This window comes from Pezoporus flaviventris, unplaced genomic scaffold (genome assembly GCF_033815535.1).
Source record: "Pezoporus flaviventris isolate CSIRO_AGI_PZ_B2104156 unplaced genomic scaffold, CSIRO_AGI_Pfla_v1 ptg000007l, whole genome shotgun sequence".
NCBI lineage: Eukaryota > Metazoa > Chordata > Aves > Psittaciformes > Psittacidae > Pezoporus > Pezoporus flaviventris.
Window position 1 is genome coordinate 77,577,209 of NW_026892555.1, and position 20,081 is coordinate 77,597,289.

Sequence of the window (20,081 nt, forward strand, 5' to 3'; positions counted from 1 at the left end):
TGTCAAACTATGGCTTGCTGTTAATCTGAATGTGCTGTGTTTTTTACCGGCTGAATTACCTCAATTCATTATTGAGATACTAATTAGGATCACTATACTAAGCAGTTTTACCAATTTCATATGTGAAGAACTGCCTTCTTTTCTTTATTTCTAGTTTGTTGTGCTGAGGGCTTTTTTTGTTTTGTTTTCATTTTTGTTTGTTTGTTTTTCCAAAGATTCCTGCTCCATGTAGGAGGGAAGGAAAGGAAAATGAAAAATCATTCCTGATTCACATCCTCACACTAATTACAACTGTCTAGGCCACTATCCAACCCACTTTATCTCTTCAGTCAGAAGACCCCTCCCCTACTCAGCTGTTCTTCATACTAACAAGAATGTAAAGCAATCCCTTCCCATATAAAAAAAATCTGTGCACAAAAATACAACAGCTTTAAACACTGTAATTCTAGAACTGAAGTTCTTAATCAGAAAGGTGGAGTTTCTCAAATCAAAGTGACTGATGGCCTAATTAGTTAGTCCTCATACAGAACTGTTCTATACATTAGATCAGCCTTGTTGCCCTTCTCAGAAGTGTTTCTTTTGCAAGACTGGGGAAAAGGATAAGAAAATGAGAAGTATGCTTTGTGTTTGAGACAAAGGTGCACAGCAGATTTATACAGTAAAATATTTGGTGTTCTTTTTCCCCTCTTCCTAAAGATTTCTAATGTTCAGTTTATTCACTGGGTTGTTTCTAGGCATTTTGCTGACAGAGGTTTATCTTAGCACTCATATAACCTTACAGTCTTTTTAATGAGTGGTAACTGTCAATTAAAACTGTTCAACTCAGCTACTGCTCATGTGCCCATTTATCTGTATTGAATTTCAGTCAGTCTTAGAAGATCCCCCTGCTTCATTTCTTTACAATTTGTATTTCCCATCTTTTTCTTCTCAATAGCTTAGTATAATTAATGAAATGTGTCATTTGGCTATTCACCCTGCTTTCCACAAATAGTTTTAAATGTTATGTGGCACTGGATTTCACCACACGCAGGGTTTGAGTTTTTTTTTATTGGTTGGTTGTTTTTGAGGTTATTTGTTTGTTTTGAGGAGTTTTTGTGTTTGTTTTTTTTTTGGGGGGGGGGCATTAGTTTTGGGTTTTGTTTTGCTTTGGTTTTTTTTTTCAGGTTAATTTTTGTTTGTTTGTACCCTCATATACCAAACTAGATATTATTTATTTAGATATTATTATACCAAAATTATTGGGTTAGGTATTTCTTCTTGAAATACTGCACCAGGTTTATGTGATTAATAACTTTGTGTGTTGATTGAATCTATAGCTTCTTCCACAGTGCCTCAGTTTGAGACTCCTCCTTTTATGCATTCCTTATAAAACGACTGCTGTGTTCCCCCAGGTCTCCCATGGTAAAGAGATTAAAAAAAAAAATTCTTTCACCAATTCTGCAACAGCCTTGATTTGCTCTCTTTATGCCTTTTACACCTCAACTGTTTTTCAGTCTTTCAGCATAACAGTCTCTGGTAAGCGTCCTCATCTTGATGTTTCTAGGGAAGAATTTTATGTTTTTTATTGCAAGTTTTTCCTCAAATTTTCTTGGATGGGTTGTTGTGCATTACAATTAGGATGCAAAATTTCTCAGTTGTTTCTATTTCCCTCATTTGGAAACAGCTGATTTGCCCTCTCTACCGTGCCATTTAGTCATTCCAACTTCCCTTAGCCCTTCACATTTTTCTGGTGGGTGGTTGGCATTTGCTTTAAGCATTACTTAAGACTAAGTTTAGCTTTAGTTCTTCTTTTGGAGATTTGATGACTAGGTAATTTATGAAGTAGTAATTTATTATGGCTAGAGCCTTTTGATACTAGGGTTCAACCTCAATGTAAATTTTTTCCTGCTTTACAGGGTGTAAATACCCCATTACTACTGCATTTTTGCTGCCATAGAAGCTGAATACCCTAAGATATCTGAATATCCTCAACACATCATCACCAACTTTGTTATTCTAGTCAGCAAGGTAATGTTCTTGCAGTTTTAATAATACATCTGAAACATCCATAAAGACACTCTGTAGTTTGTTGAAATGGTTATGTTGTCATGATTTGACTCAAGAATTTCAGATAGAAATTATTCATACATCAAGGGTGTGCAAACGCTGCTTCTGTAAACCTTTACCAGATCCCAAACTATACCTCTTTAGGATACTATTGAATTTAACGATTAAAACAGATAATTAATATTAAGTAATAAAATCTAGCAATATAAATATATTAAAAAAATTAAAACCCCAGCATATTTATATAAATTGTAAGTAATTCTATTTCTTTTGTAAACATGTACAGAAACCTCTTCCTTAGCACGTTTTCCTAATTCAAAGGAAGGGGTTCTGTTTGTGAATAGCACCTCTTTTATTATCAACACATTATCACACAAATAGCTCAAGCAGGTGCTTTGACCAGCATGAAAAAATGTCTGCAAAACTGTAATTATTGGTATGTCTTTTATATGAGACTTTGCAAAGCTGTTTTATTTATACTGAAGTATTGAGTATGCTAATTCACTGGAAGATAACAAAACAAATACATTTTGGCAACAGTTTTCTTGTATCTGATAACAAAACAGAAAAGGACATCCAATACCCCATGCCACAAAAATTAATTATATACTAAACCCAATGTAATTCCCAAGTGTAAATTTCTGAATTCAAATTATTACCCCTGATGACTGGGATTTTTGTTTGTAACCTAATGGAAAATTCCAAACTATTCATAGATGAAAAATGAAGATTTGATACAAATGTTAAACATACAGGACAACTACTTTACTGTTCTTGAGCAACAGACTCAGAGCAAGCTCTTCTGATGAGTTTGTTCCCCAAGTCTTTTAATAATATCTTTGTGCAGAGAGACATCTTTGCAACTGTCATCTCCAGTCTTGAACAGCTCCATACAATCAACCTTTCCTCTAGAAAACCTCATGTAAAGCGAAGAAGCAATTGCTGAGAAAGCAATACATTCAACATCAAACAATATGAGTCATTGCCTTTAGTATTGTATAGAGTACACCACACAACTAACCTTTTGCAAATGCTGCTACAGATCTAGGAATATTGCAGTCTCACTCACCTTTTTTCAGACATTTTGAAATGAATGAACAAGCTCCTAAACCTAAAATCCCTACTCTTTCACAACCATCTACACCTTAGAAAAAGAGCATATCTTTTTGCTAAAGCATGTTTCTGTGTGATTTCACTTGTCACATCCTTCTACATGAAAAAAGGAGAAAATACCTAACAGTGGTGATATGCGTTCTATCTGAGGGGATCAGCTCTGCCCTGCTGTGGGGCTGGTGGAGCTGCCTGGAACTGGCTCTGTCTGGCACTGGAAAGCACTGGCTGCTCCGCATAGGGGATGCCCAGGTAGACATCCCACCAGCACCTCAATGTGTAAAACCAATACACGACCAAGGGAAAACCAGAATGAAGGAAGGAACAAGGCTAGGCAGGTACAAAGCTGGGTCTCCCCCACAAAAAAAAAACAAAAAAAAACCACCGCAACAAAACCCAAACACCCCCCCAGAAAAAACAACAAAAAAGAAAAAAAAACTAACAAAAACCAACAACAACAAAAATACAGCTAAAATGTTGGTTCCATCAATAGAGTCAGCACAAAGAGCATATAAAAGAAATAACTTCAACTGCTGGTGTGTCAGAATCATGAAACGGTAAGAAGTAAAGAATAAAAAAAGAGGTCAAGTTTTGTACAGACTTTTTCAGTCTGTAAGAGTCTCGGGGAAGATTAGATCACATTGATCCATTAATTGAAATAACCATCTCCACATTGCAAACTAATGTTTTGCAATATAGAACTGACAGACTATATAAAGCTTCCTTACAAAAACAGTTATTACTTTGACATTAGATTCAGAGGTGCTGTTTTGACACAAAGGACCAAGTTTCTCCTTGTTGCAATTCCACACTGCCTTAAATGAAGTTAAACCAGGTAAACACTTTAGCTCATGTCTTTGGACTAGAACTGAACACTTCAATATGTTCACGCTTTTCTGTTTTTCTGGTTGGTCTGTCAAGTCAAAATGCCCTTGTCAGTCTCTATATAACCGTTTTCTGTCAAAGGACTGCAATGCAACTACTATGCTTCAGGAAACCTCAGATACAGCTGAACACGCTAGAAGAAAGTCAGGTTGATATGGCTGATGAAAGAAGTCTCTTCCCTTGAGTTTACTTTTTCCCCAAATAACCTCTGAATGTTTAGAGATTCCACTTCAAAAATAACTGAAACCTAAAGGTCCATAGCATTCCATGACTTGCAGAATTTCAGTAATGTCCTCAACCTCTCAATAAGAAGCCAAATAGCAATTGTTGAATAAAGGTAGTGTTGCTATCAGCATGGAGGCAGCAAAAGGGGCTGTCTGTGCAGCACATTTCCTCTGCTCTTGGTAAGGCTATTCCCTGAGCGATAGTGAGAGACAGACAGAGGAAGACAGAAGTAAGCACTATCCTGTATGATGAGTTTTGGCTTTCAATCAGCTTCAGTGGCACTGAATCAAAATGGTATTTAGCAACAGTAAGGGTGACGAGAATTAGGACCTGAGTAATCAGTGAGCAGAGAAGCATAAAGATTGGAAGAGATAAAAAGTACTGTAAAATCTGAGGTTAGTCACCTAATGCAATGAAAATGATGTAACAGGGAAAAAGATGATTTTGAGTAATCAGGAAGAACAATAAAGACTGAAGTAAATGGAAAGCATTACGAAATCTGAGGTTACTGATCTATGAAGAAACTCTAACAGAGAATTTTTTTTTTTTTTTTAATTTTTTAATTAAAAGGCATCTATTAAAATACAAATCTTGTTGTGGTTTAAACCAAACCAGACAACTTGTTCACTCACTTCCCCCCCCCCCTTCTTGCCCTCCCCCTACTCCCCAAGGGACGGAGAGTCAAAAAGAATGCAACTCCCACAGGTTGAGATAAGAACAGTTTGGTAACTAAGGTATAACACCAATCACTACTGCTACCACCAATAATAACAATGATAAAGGAAATAACAAGGGAAGAGAATACAACACCTCAGCACCAGCTGACCGATAACTCGCTCCCCAAGCCCGACCAAGCACCGACCCATACCTCCTCCAACCCTGCAATCTCCCAGCCCTTCCAGCTAACTCCCAGTTATATCCTGGGCATGATGTGCTGTGGTATGGAATACCTCTTTGGTCAGTTTGGGTCAGGTGTCCTGTCTCTGCTTCTTCCTGGCTTCCCCTCCTCCCTGGCAGAGCATGACGCTCACAAAGTCCTTAGCCAAACCAAAACATTATTGTTATCAGCTCTGTTCCCGAGCCGAAAGTCAAAACACTGCACTGCACCAGCTACCAAGAAGGAGAAAAATGACTGCTACTGCTGAACCCAGGACAAATCTCTACTTTTTCAGTCCAAACACTGATAATCTCAATCTTTCACAGATTCACCAAGAGGTCCTTTGGAAGCAGCTTGAGACATCTCAGTCTTAAATATAATTAAAAATTGTGAAGCTAAATCTTTGTTCAAATATTAAGTATATTCATTCAATGTTCATTTTCTCCTTTCTTCTAAGAGCCCTGAAAAGATTATGAAGTTGATCTCTTTCACACTACACACATGAAATATGTCATTTTTAAGCTTGCTTAGCCAAAATTCCACTCCTTTTCTTTTTACGTTATTTTCTATATAGGTCTATTCTAGTATAAACTTTCATAGAAGCAACCAAAGTCTATAAAAGAACAGAAAAATCTGTGCTTGCATATTTAGGTTGTTATTGCTACCCCATCTTTGCTAGCTATAGAGGAAAAATATTTTATCTAAATACATTATTTTGAAACTTGCAAGCTAAAAGGTAGAAAATGAAATGCATGTTACTCTAGATGCTGATTATGCCACTTGCATGCCTTTTTATGAAGGCATGAAAAGGGCTAATAAACCATGTGCAAAATCTTTAGACTATAACATCTACACTTCCCTTTAAATTTTTTTTATTTTCTTTATCACAAGCCCACTCCACTTTTTTTTATCAGGATAAATTTTAGAACTCTTCATTATGTCTGAAATGCTGAAATAGACTGAATTTTATGTTAACCTCCAGCACTCAATAAAATTATTTTAATTGTAAAACTCCACTTCCATTTTTTTCTTAGCACTTATACTAAAATACACATATTTTCCCCATTCTGTCATACAATCTGAGATATGAAATTCTCTTGATATGATCAGGGAAGATTAAATTAACTGTCCTATATTAGAACTAATTTACTTCAATGACTTTGAAAAAGAATTTTGAATGACAAGTCTGGTATGCTATATTTCAGTTTTCAAGAGTAAGATAAATAGTAACAACAGAATTACTATCTTTAACATCCAATATAACACCTGGGATTTCTTTCTTAATCTAACTTGCGGTACAATAACTTTAGTACATTTTAAAGGCTGTTACTTTCATTTTCCTTTTCCTCTATTCACACTCATTTCTCACTCTTCCATATTTCTTTATCTCCCCAATCAACATAAATCTCAAATGGTTTTGAATTACAGGTGAAAATGTGAGAAGTGTCACTCCCTTAACCCCTCAGATTTGGGAATAAAAATGTACTTGAAAACTACTATTTACCCTTCACAGGACATGTGAAGTGGATGAAGAGATACACATTCTGTATTTCAGAGATTCAAAGTGTCCACAGGGACATCAACTGTCAGACTTGTTCGTTGTATTCCTCTGCTTTTGCCTCTAATATCATGATTCACTCAGCCTCTAACCAATGCTGATCTTCCCTTTATCATTGCCCATCTACTTCTCTTTCCAAAGTAAAAAAGACAGTGAATGTGTGACCTGCTTCCAGTGCAACTCACCAACTTTTAAGAAATGTATACACTCTCTTTTTTAGGAAATATCAGAAGGAGCAGACAAATAGGTGTGAAGGTTCAAAATGAAGAATGTTATGGACTGAAAACATGTTCTTTCTTAAACTTGTTAATTTGTTAATTTTTTTCCATATTCTGACACATGAATTATCTAATCTGGAAGCATGAAGAAAATACAAGAGAAATGCAAACTGTATCAGCCATGGCAACTGAGAAATGTTAGAAGCTTGCAGCTCTACAACATAAGATTTTCTCAATTTCCTCAGGAGAATCTTTGCTCCTCTGAGCTGGTGCAGTTGGTACCCAACTACTCACCAGGCCATGGTGTGTTCACTAGGCCTGCCCCTTTAAGCTACGTTTTCATATAGGTAGTTTTCATCAGACACATCCAAAAGGTAAGAAGTCTCATAGAATATGCAAAAAGTCCACCAAGCCCTATTAGAATCATAGAATAGTTAGGGTTGGAAAGGATCTTAAGATCAGCCAGTTCCAACCCCCCTGCCATGGCCAGGGACATTTCACACTAAACCATGCCACACAAGGCTTCGTCCAACCTGGCCTTGAGCACTGCCAGGGATGGAGCATTCGCAACCCATTCCAGTGCCTCACCACCCTAACAGGAAAGCATCAGCCCACCTCACAAATGTGTCAAGGTCCCTCTGGATGTCATTCCTTCCCTCCAGCATATCAACCGAACCAAACAGCTTGGTGTCATCGGCAAACTTGCTGAGGGCACACTCAATCCCACTGTCAATGCCACTGACAAAGATGTTGAACAAGACCGGTCCCAACACCGATCCCTGAGGGACACCACTTGTCACTGGTCTCCAGCCGGACATTGAGCCATTGACCACAACTGTTTGTGTGCAGCCATCCAGCCAGTTCTTTATCCACCGAGTGGTCCATCCATCAAATTGAAGTCTCTCCAATTTAGAGACAAGGATGTTGTGCGAGACAGTGTTGAACAGCTCATGTAGCTGAAAGATCAGTTCTGTGGATTCAAGCTGCTTATTTGAGACAAGAATATTTGTTCCCACTTAATTTACACAGTTTGTCCACCACGTGCACATACACACACATATACCTACAGCCATAGATAAGCAGTCTGCCAGAACCAACATTGTTAGCTACTACTGATCATTGGGAAGTTGTCAAATAATTACCACAAGTAATTAATTATTTTATATTATATTAATATATTAATATAATAATATAATATAATAATTCCATATTATATTAATAGTTGCTGTAGCTTTAAATTTTTTAAAGATACCTTTTTTAATTAAAAAAAAAGGTTTGGAGTTGTTTGTTCAGGAAAACACCCTGAAATATTGAACACTTACAGCAAGTCCAACATCAGGAAACCAGTTCAATAATCTCAGAACTACAGAGAATGCTTAACAGCTACAAAAGGATCATTTCTCATTTGTACAATAAACTAATTTTTCTAGGAACTTGTTTAACTTGTTTTGCCATGTTCCTTTAAAAACCTTCTGATTATGGCTAATATGGGTTAATTTTATACACATTTACAGTCTCCAAATGACTAAATGACTTTTTTTTTTTTTTTTTTTTTTTTTAGAGAGAAAAGAAATAATGACTGGGGAATGGGGATATGTTCGATATTTTAATATAATGATGACTTGTTGTCCTAACACTTGCAGTATAACAGATGTTGGCAGTAAATTAATCCATCCTTTTGACAATCACTTCAGGATAAGAATGAGAAACCTTACCATTTTTATTGCAGGCCTACCCTATTCTTGTCTGCAGTGTGCATTTCCATGACAATGACTCTAATCATTATAACAGCATTGTATATAATGACTCTGCTTTCTCTGATGTTACTCCCAAATTGGGTGTGAAAAATGTGAAAGGACAGATCACAAATGGCAAAACTTTCACCAGTGAAACAGAGCAGTCTACAGAATAAATAACTGACAGAACTGATATCTTGTTGCCCCCAAACAGAAGCTTGGAATTAAAGGGCACTGCTCACATAGCCTTCCTTCATAAACTGAGGAGCTTTGCATGAAAGCTTCTTGTCAAATTAAAGGCATACAGTATAAGACCTTGATGAGGTGTGTACAATTAAATGTGACATCAGTAAAACATCCATTTTTCAAAATTAAAAGGAACTCATGCACAATAACAAAATCTTGCTAATTACTAATATGATGTCAGTCTTAGCCAGGCTTTCTTTTTTTTCTGAATTAAATATATATGCCTGAACTAGTGCATTGACCTTTGCAGTAAATTCATCAGAACCGTGTCAACAAATGGAAAATAGAGTACAAATGATTGCAAGTCCCACAAAGCTTCTGGAAAGACTAACTTAATAATAATAATAATGTGAAGTACTCGGAGTAGGATATTATGAGCACCACAGGGAATTCTTTGAGGAAAAAGGGAGAAAAATTGGTATGTACAGAGAAAAAGATGTCCTCAAACAAGGCATGTAGTCACAATCTGACCACAAAGGATTAAAAGAAATACTATTCATCGATCCCTGTAAATGAATGTTTACATTTATGCATGATGTAAATGTAGCATTGAGTGGTAAATGTAGCATTGAGTGGTAAATGTAGCATTAATGTAAACGTAGCATTAATAAAGGTAGCATTAATAGAGTAGTCAGAGGCTAACAGAAAATATACTGAAAGGGACCATCCTCTAGATGACTGAATCCAGGCCCCTGTACTTTCATGCTATCATGTTTCTAAATGCCTTCATAAAGAGAAACATGCTTTACTTTTAAAACCCTTCAGGTTCCTTAGATGATCTCAAACCTCATCTTCTCATTCTTCATTCTCCCAGTTCCTGCCCTTGCCTCCTGTGACTTGGGGCAGTGGGACAGTGTGGTTGGAGCTCTTGGAGTAAAGACAGAGGCAAAAAAGTCATTGAGTACCTCAGCTTTCTCCGTAATTGCTCTAACCCAGTGGCTGTAAGGTTAGATTTTATTCTCTAACACCACCCCAAATATAATATTAATTTTTTTTCTGTATAGCTTCATATAGAAATTAATTTTCTTGGCCAAGTTAATCAAAGCAATAAACAAGTTAACATTATTTTCCACAATGCCTTCACTACCACTTTATCTCTGTTTTGCTTATCTCAGTTTTTGCAGCTTAGTGTCCTATTTACCTTTTTCAAGGTATGACAGTAGAGGCAATAATTGATCTGCCGAGCAGATCTTTCTCTTCCTCTGTCACTTACATCTGACAAACTGTAGTGTATGCCCGAAATTCATGATACTGTCTGTAAGAGCCTTATCACATTGTGGTCTTGAGGTTTACTACATATCTCCATATCTAAATTTTATTCATGCTATCTAGCTCTTTCCAGACAATGTTTTGCTTCTCCTGCATAGCTTTGCATCAGAAATATGTTTACAAAATGTTTCCAAAATCATTCATGAAAATGCTAATCAGTCTAAGATGGGTCTGCAAGCGTATCTCCTTATCCCCTTACCCATTTTAAAAGCTTCTCTTTCAATGCAATCTATTATCTCCACTTAGAGAGGTCCTTCTCCAGTTTACATTTTCTGCAGAAATCTCAGCAATTTTTAGTATGCTGAAATACTTGGTATTCTACTAAGCTTGGCATAATTGAATAATTTTTTTTTTTTTTTTTTGGTCTTCATGTTAACTGTACCTTAAATACAGATGCTTCACTTGCTATTTTTAGTTCAGATGAATCTGTTTAAATTTGAAAGCCCTTTCTACCAGACATCTGTGATTTCAGAAGCTACTGGTTTCCTTGGATATTTTTTCGTACTCTGAGATATAATTTTCAGGATTCCCAACTTGAAGGCAAAGTGAGATTAATTCCTTTTCCACGCCCTCACCTCTATTAACAATCTTTCTTCACCCAGCATATTCAACACCTTTCTCCATTTTCATTAAGGAGATTAAGACTAATCTAGATTATGTAAGAAAAAAAAACTATCATAATGCTGAAAGACAGTATTCAGGGTGAGAAAAGCTCCATCTGGCATACTTCTTGCACTAAAGTTATATATACAGTTTTGTGTTATCTTAATGCAAATTTAAAACCATGCTAGACAGACAACATTATACATGATAAACCAGACTTCAGTTGGCCAGCCTACAACTGAATCAGCATGAACTTTATTCCTGAAGCTCCCTAATATATGTCAAAACATAAATGCAGGGCTTCTTGTTCTCATAGGTTTCTGAGGAACTGTAACAACACACCTCCTGCCTCTTTTTTGAATAATGTCAGAGAATTTCCCCTTGGAGGATCCCTTTTTCACCCTACCTTCAGAGTGGAATGAATACCCTATTGAGCTTAGACTGTACCTATAGTATTCCCTGAAATGAAACTGAATCTTATTCTGAAATACCTGCAAAAGTCTTTAGCAGTGACATATTTAAGCTCCATGCATATGGGGTTCTATAACCTGATGTAAGAGGGTCTGCTGCACTCAGTGTTTATCTGAGCTCAGAAGAAACATTATATTATCCTATTTTAATATCTTCAACCTGTTTACTTTTATTTATCTTTTTTCTTTATAATAAATACAGAAAGTATACACATACAACTGGCAAATACATTGTGTATATATATGGCAATCTCAGAGGTGTCCTACTTTAAAAAAGGAGGCACCATCTACGGAGACACCTGGTCTATCAATTCCACATTTCAAGGGATGGCAAAACCAAAACCAAACCCAGAAAAGAAGACATAGACCTTACCTTTCCTACATACTGAGGATCTGGTCCCATGTGTTCTTCTAAAACAAAGAACTGATTCCACACCCATCCACGCTTGGGACGATGATGTACTTCTGTTTCGCCTTCTATGTGTTTGGTTTGGTTTCTAGTCACCTTGATGGAGCCATGGTGAGCAGCTCCATAACACCTCTGCACAAAACAGAGACAAACTAGGACTGGGCAGATACAAGATGTACTTGTAATTCTCATTGTAGGATAAGCTTCCTGTTCAAGGTTTTCTTTCTCTTGTCTTTTGAGTTGTAATCCTTTAACAAGTTCCCGAGAAACAAGGTGAAGCCTGGTTCAGAAATACAGTCCAAAATGGGTTTTTCTGCTTGCTCATGATTTAGCTGCCCATTTGGGAAAGCTCAGATTATATTTACATTATGAAAAGCTTACTGGAAAAATTTGTATTTCTTCTGAGGTCTTCACAATAGAGTTCCACAGCCGGCCATTTTCTATCTAATAGGGAAAGAAAAGAAAGCCACTTACTCATCACTTAACCCAGCAATTTTCAGGTTTCTGACCTCGGATTACATTCACAGCTGTACTATCCAGTCACTCAAAGATTCTCATTTTAACTAGAATTTATTTTCAACCCTTCCTGTAAAAGTGTTTTAAAAAGTGTTTTCAGATTGGTTTGATTAGATACCTTAAGAATTACCATGGCTTTTCCAAGCTATGAAAACATTTACATTATTAAAAACTGGATGATTCAGGCCAGTTTTCCTTCGGCTTACTTCCAAATCACTGACCTGCTCTGGCAGTAAAAAAGATATCACTGCTGCAGTGTCATTACATAGATAGTGATCGGTAATTTCATATGAGTTCTTTATCTTCCATACACCACACAGAGATCCAACATGGTGAAAAATACCAAAGCTAGGATGGGTTTTCAAAGAAAGCCTCCAAAATCGGCTCTGAGGATTAAAAGTCAATATTAGAGTGCACTGACAGGAATTTTCAGTCAAAATATACACTTTTACATCCTATGTTTTAAATATATCCTAACCAATATCATACTGGAACCTCACAAGATTACTTCATGCTGACAGAAAGCTCAGGTACTGGTATTCAGATGATCAGCATTATTTTCATGAAAGCATCTAAGTTCTCTGTGGCAATATTTTCTGAGCTTTAGAAAGAAGAAAATAAACATTTATACCACAATAATAAAATGTGAAAATGTGCATGGAAGTTGATTTAGTGCTTAAAGCAAAGTAGATTGAAAAACTAAAGTAACTCTTTAACCTCAGAGAAATAGTTACTCTAAGGTAACCATTTGTTCAGTTATCTGAAGGTTATCAGTCAATCAGGAGTCTCAAAATATGCAACTACATCTATAAAAATTAGAACTGACTTTCAATATTGGCTGTGTTTGAGAATCATAAAACCATTACAAGTAATGTAAACAGAAACACAATGAAACTGAATTTGTTTCTAAGTTTCATGGGAATCAAAGAGAACAAATTCAAATTCTCTAAAGAATCAAACAGGAAATTAGAAATCAGATAGAAAAATACTGCAGTTGAAGGAAGCTCATCAACTGTCTTGACTACAGAATTTTTCCCTTATGGTTCTCTCAAATCCTTAATAATACTGGGAGCTGAACTATGCTTTCTTCTGTATTCATCTAAATTCAGTTTCTAATTAGAATAATGGAAGAATTCTTCAAGACTGCTCTACAACATTAGAAATATCCAGAAAGGATACATTTTCTATTACTATTACTCAGTTCAGGACAGTGGATTATGCTGAAGTAAAGGAAGAACTCCAGTTTCTTGAGCTAGGCAGGAGTTAAAAGAGAAACCCTGTATGGCATTGTCCATAGCGGAAAGAAGTTTTTAGACATTTAGTATTACCCTGCTTCCTATTTCCACATCAGTGCAATCTCCCCTTAACCCGTACAAGGTCTAAGCCATTAGTCTTTTAAAAGCCTCACATCCCATCTCAGAACAGATTCATATGACATGATGTATTATTACCTTCTTTAGTACAAATGTGATTTAATAGGAATTTTTCACAGTTAAATTAATACACAGTTGTATGAAGTGTAAGTAATACCAGGGACAGAATCCAGACATTCTGGGTCTCACATTTGTTTCTAACTATATACTCTTCTCTTGTAGCTTCCTTGGCTTTCTGCATTCTTTCCTGATTCTTGCTAGAAATCAGTTTTTGCTTTGAGGCATGCAATTGCCTTCTAAAGATTTCTATATTTACAGATGAACTATTTAAATAGATTAGTCATTGTTATACTTCAGATATACATTAAAATTAATCAGTAAGTCACAAAATGATAAGGCTGCAGTTTTATCCATTCAAGTATTGTTTTTCATCCCTTTGTTTCCATCTTGGGAAATGCCTGGGAGCAGTTCATAAGACTATAAGCTGTGCATAATGTTAAAAATGTGCTTTGAAATTTCTCAATGACACATTTTAAATTTATTTGAAATCATTACTACTGAACTTTCCTTTATAAGAACCATGGGGATGGTGGTAGCAGAAAATTCTTGCCTTATAGAAAAGTAAATACAAATGAGTACAGCAGATAGATACCCACAAATCAAGATTTACTACACAGAACTTTCTTTATTTCCCCCCTCAGAAGTCATTCATAGGAAAAAAACAAAAAAACTCTACAACAAATTAAAGAGAAAAAAAAAAACAAAACCAAACGTACAAAATCCCAAAACAAAATAAAACAAGCAAAAAACAAGATGGAGCCTGTAAACTGTGGTATATCATAGTTTCGGCTTTATATGACTTAGAGCAAATAAGAGACAAAACTATGAAGGGCTTCTTCATCTCAGAAATATCTGTTTTTCTTAGCATTAACTAGAAGGCATTAAATTTATATTTTGCAAAAAAACACTGTTATTTACCTCCATTCAGAGATTAGGTGTTAAACACTTGCCCCAAAATTAAAGTTTTAAAATTCTTTGTTCTGAACAAATATTTTCAACAGAAAACATCACCACCACCACTAATAATAATAATAACACATCTACTTCCTGCTATATTCATGCTAGAAGTTTAGCCCTCAGCTGTTCCTGAGTTGTGTGTGAAGCCTGGAGAATTGTTTCCAAAGAGGAATGATTTTTACTGAAGATTCTTTGAAGTGTTTTCACTCTGCTAAACATCTCTTATAACCAAAGTCTAATTAATGCTCAATACAAAGGTCCTTATTCGTATATAGTCAGCACACTCTTACTAAAGGTATAGCATAAACACTCATTAAAAGACTACACCACCTCCTCTAAAGAAACCTCAGCTCTCCCGTGAAGACAGCAGTTTGTCTACAGGGGAAAGTACAGATGGAAAGACGTTGAATGGTTACTGCAGAAGAGACGGTTGCAAAGAATAGACAAACTTGAGTGAAAGACTGTATTTTCTGAAATCCCTCAAATTGTTACCTTAAGCTAACATACTGAGAGATGCTGACTGCTCAGTGCTCTTGTCTGCAGGTTCAGATTAAGTGCCCTGCTTTATAGCTCTTGTTATAATGATGTATGCAACTGCAAAGTAGACTTGTGTTATTGCTGTCTCCTGGGAGCCCTCATGAAAATGAGTTGTGTATCTCAAGAGACTCTCAGAGTGAATTAAAATTAAATAATTAAATAAGATGAGGTGGGAAAGTTCCACCAGCATTTCTGGAAATCATTACAGCACAGTAGTTACCGCTTAGTGTGGCAGCAAGACACTGTAATGAATTCCCAGGAAACCAGTTTGAGCATAGTGATGCAAAGCATGTATGCTTCACCATCATGAGGAGATGCATCTTTCGTAACGGACTCGTCCTGAATCTCAGTGTCCCCAATCTCCCATAATCAATTTCTGCACATATTTGAATTCAACTGGAAGATTCAGTTTTGCAGATGCACATTCGACACAGCTCTGCACATCTTCTGCCGCATCCCTTGGGGACCCTTTTCAGTCCCACAGTGATGGAGTGACAATTACTCATGGAACTTACAATAAATTGCATTTCTCATATACTTTCTGACTTCTCCCTCTGCACTCTGCCCTCTAGACTTCCTCCCTGTCAGAACAAATTCTTCCATTATGAAAATCTGGCCAGCTTTAAATCAATATAATTATTTAAAAAATCAGGCAGGAAAATATTCCCTTCTTCCTGTGTTGCTTGTGCTTAGTCTATTGCTAAAGTTATATCTTTCATCACTGCAGAAATAATGGTGCATTGACCTGGGGAGCAAAGACAGTAACAGGCTAGTTATCAGAATGAAAAATTGGATGTAACTTTTTTGTTTTATCCTTCTGAAGAAGAGCTTGATAAATTGCCAGCAGAATATACAATACTCCTGAGGAACTCTGGTAATTGGCAGAAAAAAAAAAGAAATTCTAGGTAGATGAAGGGAAATGGTTCATCTGTAGTTGATCTCTATTTCAAAAACTGGTAGACCTGAGCTATAGGACTCTACAAAAAAATGAGGCACCAAGTCTTTCTTAGCTTATGTGATACAGACACAATATATAATCATCATAGTATGCTTTCTAAAAGAATACTGTCTTCTGCACATGCTAGTCTATCTCACAGAAATAGCATCAAAACTATTTTGGAAAGCATTTAAAAATTGTAGCACTTGTCTTGCCCCTTTGCTGGGGTTATGTTGTAGCTACATTGGTGAGATTAAGAACTAGGAAAGAAAGTAAATAAAATTTTCCTAAAATAGTTTAATAGTAACTCCAATAACTACAAATGTCTTGACACCATAGTTCTATGTTGACAGATTTTCTAGAAAAGGGAAACTGAACTACTTTTTTACTTCAACAGAATAAGAAAAAATTCTTTAATTTGTAAGGTAAATCCCAAATTATTGCTAAATTTACGTGTAAGTATATTACTGTTCTGAAAGTTAATCTTTATTAACCTGGAACTCAGTCAGTTTCCTAAAGAAACAGAGAGAAAGATGACTGGATATCTCCCTCTTTAATTCTTTAAGCGAACAACCCCAGCTGATGGCTGTACAATATCAGGGGGTGTTATTTCTTGTACCATTCTTTTACACACACAGTCTTTTGGTACAGATCACTTCTAATCGCCAAATCCAAAAATTGTCTATGATAATCTAGAACTGGGAGACTGTTATTTCACCTAGTAAATGACTTTAAATATATCCCTTTTACAAAGTAAATTAAAATAACCACAAAAGAAAGTTACTATGAAAAGTGTAAATTGTTCTTTCATATAAGGCAAGAGAAATTCTGTTCTGGAGAGAAAGGTTTGGGGAAAGGGAAAATGAGAAAATAAAATGGGATCCAAAACTGACACGTAAGCAGGCATTATAAACAGATAAATAACAGAAGAAAAATTATAGCAAGATACAACAAAGACACTGAAAAATTGCAGAAAATTAAATCAAGATAGAGAAGCAAACTGGAAAGTATAACTGGAAACAGCTGAAGCTGTGAAAGCTAATATGTGAAGCTATTAGAGATGATTTTTCTCTCAGACCTGTAAGCATGCGTGTGTAAAACCCCAGCAGTGAAATTTCTGTGAAGTGTAAGAAATCCGGTTAATACAGTTCAAGACAAAGACAGCTGACATAAAGGAAACTAAAAACAAAAATAATAAATTTCCACATATGTGTTGGTATAACAACAGATACATACAATGGTATGCTGAAATTGCCACGGGCAGTGCAATCCTGGTTTGTATTTCCCTGTGCTTTTTGCCTTCCAAACCCAAAAAAGCTCTTCTAACTTAACTTCCACATTTTCACATGAAACTTGCAAAACTGATGATACATTTGATTCAGAAAAAAAGATATAATTAATATAACATTATAAAGACAACTGCATAGGGTTAATGATTACAGGTTGCTATGCAGTAGGTGGGAAAAGCTGTGATATTCTTAGGCTTAATTTATAAACAGAGAAAAACATTATGTAAAATTAATTACTTAGATCTGAGTACACCACTCGTGACACTGCCCAAATAAGCATCAAGAAAACAAACCAAAAAATGCCCTCCTTTTGCATTTCCTCTCCCCTTTACTTCCTACCCCTCAGAGAAAGGAACAGTCAAATAAAAAGCAGAGAAAGAAACAAAAATAGCAGCTGTATCCAGGGATATTTTTAAGGAAAGGGAAATCACACATATTGGGGTATTCTAAAACAGTGAAAACAAAACTCCAGACACAAATCTTTCATTTGGGAAAGCAAGTTAGCTGGCTCTCTGGAAAGTAACTTATTACGTTACATAACAGAAAGATAAACTGACAGCACAGGTATGGGTTTTATGCCCTAATGTTGTACTGAAAGACCCAACATTAGGCATTGCTCAGGAGCTAATAAATTACTCTAAATCACCACTTGATTTTTTAAAGGTAACAGTAGGGTCTAGCTGTAGACTTAGCATTAGATTATTTCAAACTCATTAAATTATTTCAGATATCAGTGTGTGATTAATTTTTCAATAGTAACCTGACTGACAGACATGCCAAACAATCCCTATTTATGAGGTTCCATTCCTCTGCTGGCTTGTAGCTCCACAGAAGCAATGTCAGAAACCTCCATTAACTCCAGTTTGTCTCACATAAGATTTCTTCCTAAGTGCTCATAATACTGGCTACTATAGAATCTCAGAATGTCTCTTCCTCCATTCAAGGCAGACATTACTTGCAAATATTCCTTTTACTCTCAGTGATCTACTTCATGAGCTTTATTTCTAGATTTTTATTAACATTTCTTGTTTTACTGACTCAACTCTGTGAAATTTCTATAGTCATAGAAACGAATATGGTATTATTATTATTCTATGAAGACCACAAAAAAACCCACCCTTTGGGTTAACAACTCCTGAACATGTTCTTAGTTTTAAATTAATGTGAATTAACTGAAACAGCTTGTGGTTCTGTTTCTATTCTTATTTGCATTATAGGTTTGATATTGGACAGGTTGTACCCAAACCTTCAACACAAGTATAGACTCCTTTATTTCTAGTACGACAGCTAAGTCTGATCTTCTCCTTTGTAAATGTATTATATTATGTTCATACTATCTTGAGACTAAAAAAGGAAGAAGATAAAGCCAGAGATAACTTTTCATCCAACATTAATACACTGACATTACTAGTTTTTATTTTTTCTGATTAATTTGTCAGGATGGAATAAAGTCTTTCAAATACTTTCTTTAAAATCCTGCTGCAGCCCTATTAGCCAGCACTGGTTTGATGCAAGTTCTAGATTAAAGTTAATTGTCATTTTTTACTTTACTTTTACCTCCAATATTAAAGTACACTGCTTTAATGTTCAGAATCCAGAGTCCCTGTTATTTTAATAGGCCTTAAAAAGTTACCTTGCTGGCTAAAATAGGTTGCATCATTTAAACTAGCTGGAGTCATAAAATGGAACAGACATGGTATGAAGAAAAGCTTTTGAGATTATTTATAGAAGAGTCCACATTCCTTACAGAAGGAGGTGTGTGAACTGGAATTCAGATTTTATTATGAAGAAAGTTGGAAGGAAAGCCTAACAGCACCTGCAATTAAAAGAGAACAGAAATGCTGAGCAGGGCAAGCAGCCCTGGGCAGAACTACTTCCTGGTAACACCTAGGTTAAAGTAGGTTAGTCATGTTTTTCATCTAGATGGACTTCCCCAGAGGACATAACCCCACAGGAACCATACCTAACAGCACCATGAGAATGAGTGGAGAGTGTGAAAAGCTGAAACAGCCTTAGGAGATAAATTGTCACAAGGAACATTCAAAAGGTTTTAAAGCTGCTTGTGGCAAAAGAAACTGCACTGGCACCTGCTTCATCATTCCTTTTCCTTGATAAGACTGTCAAGACTGTCTTGTACCAAGGTCTTAAAATAGCATCTTCGATAGGAGTTCAAGGAATTTATAAAAAGCAATGTGGACTAGTGATCAAAGTACGTTCTTCTGATCCTATGTGTAGCTTACTGCTAAACACAGCCTTTAATGGATTCCTTAATGGATAGCATTAACTGAAGCAGCATTCACAAAGAGGAAAAATTAGCCGCATTATAGCTAGGCAACTAATCCAGCACAATATATGGCAAAGGAGATTGATACTACATGGCACAAACAAAGGATTCTTTTAAAATTTGGTTTTAATCAATGACAACAAAAAAACGGGGGGTGGGGGGGGGTGGGGGGGGGTGGAAAGAAGAAAAAAAAGGAGGGATGTCCAGTTCTTTACATACAAAAAAAATCACTGATGCCCTATAACAAAACCCTTGAAATCAGCCTTTGAAATTCCCATCAGAAAAAAGTTTCTCATTCCAGACTACAAACAGGCAGCTCACATAAGATCTACACCTGCGCTGTTGTGCTAGAAATACATTAGAACTACTATGGAATTCAAGTCTTATTGCTATAATAGGATTTTTGAAAGTGTATCTAATTGATGCTTTGGTTAGATAATATGCAAGATCAGCTGTGATCTGCTATACTGCCTTTA

At 36.0% G+C, this 20,081-nt stretch overlaps 1 protein-coding gene across 2 annotated transcripts in view; it reads right to left on the reverse strand.

The window, feature by feature from the left end:
* CDH18 (cadherin 18) overlaps nucleotides 1-20,081 on the reverse strand; it is a 274,706-nt gene that overhangs the window by 176,892 nt on the left and 77,733 nt on the right. For both annotated transcript variants that reach the window (XM_061449261.1, XM_061449260.1), the window contains exon 4: nucleotides 11,617-12,096. In XM_061449261.1, the coding sequence (XP_061305245.1) occupies nucleotides 11,617-11,844 (228 nt within the window). In that variant the 5' untranslated portion in view covers nucleotides 11,845-12,096. The remainder of the gene's footprint in view (nucleotides 1-11,616; nucleotides 12,097-20,081) is intronic.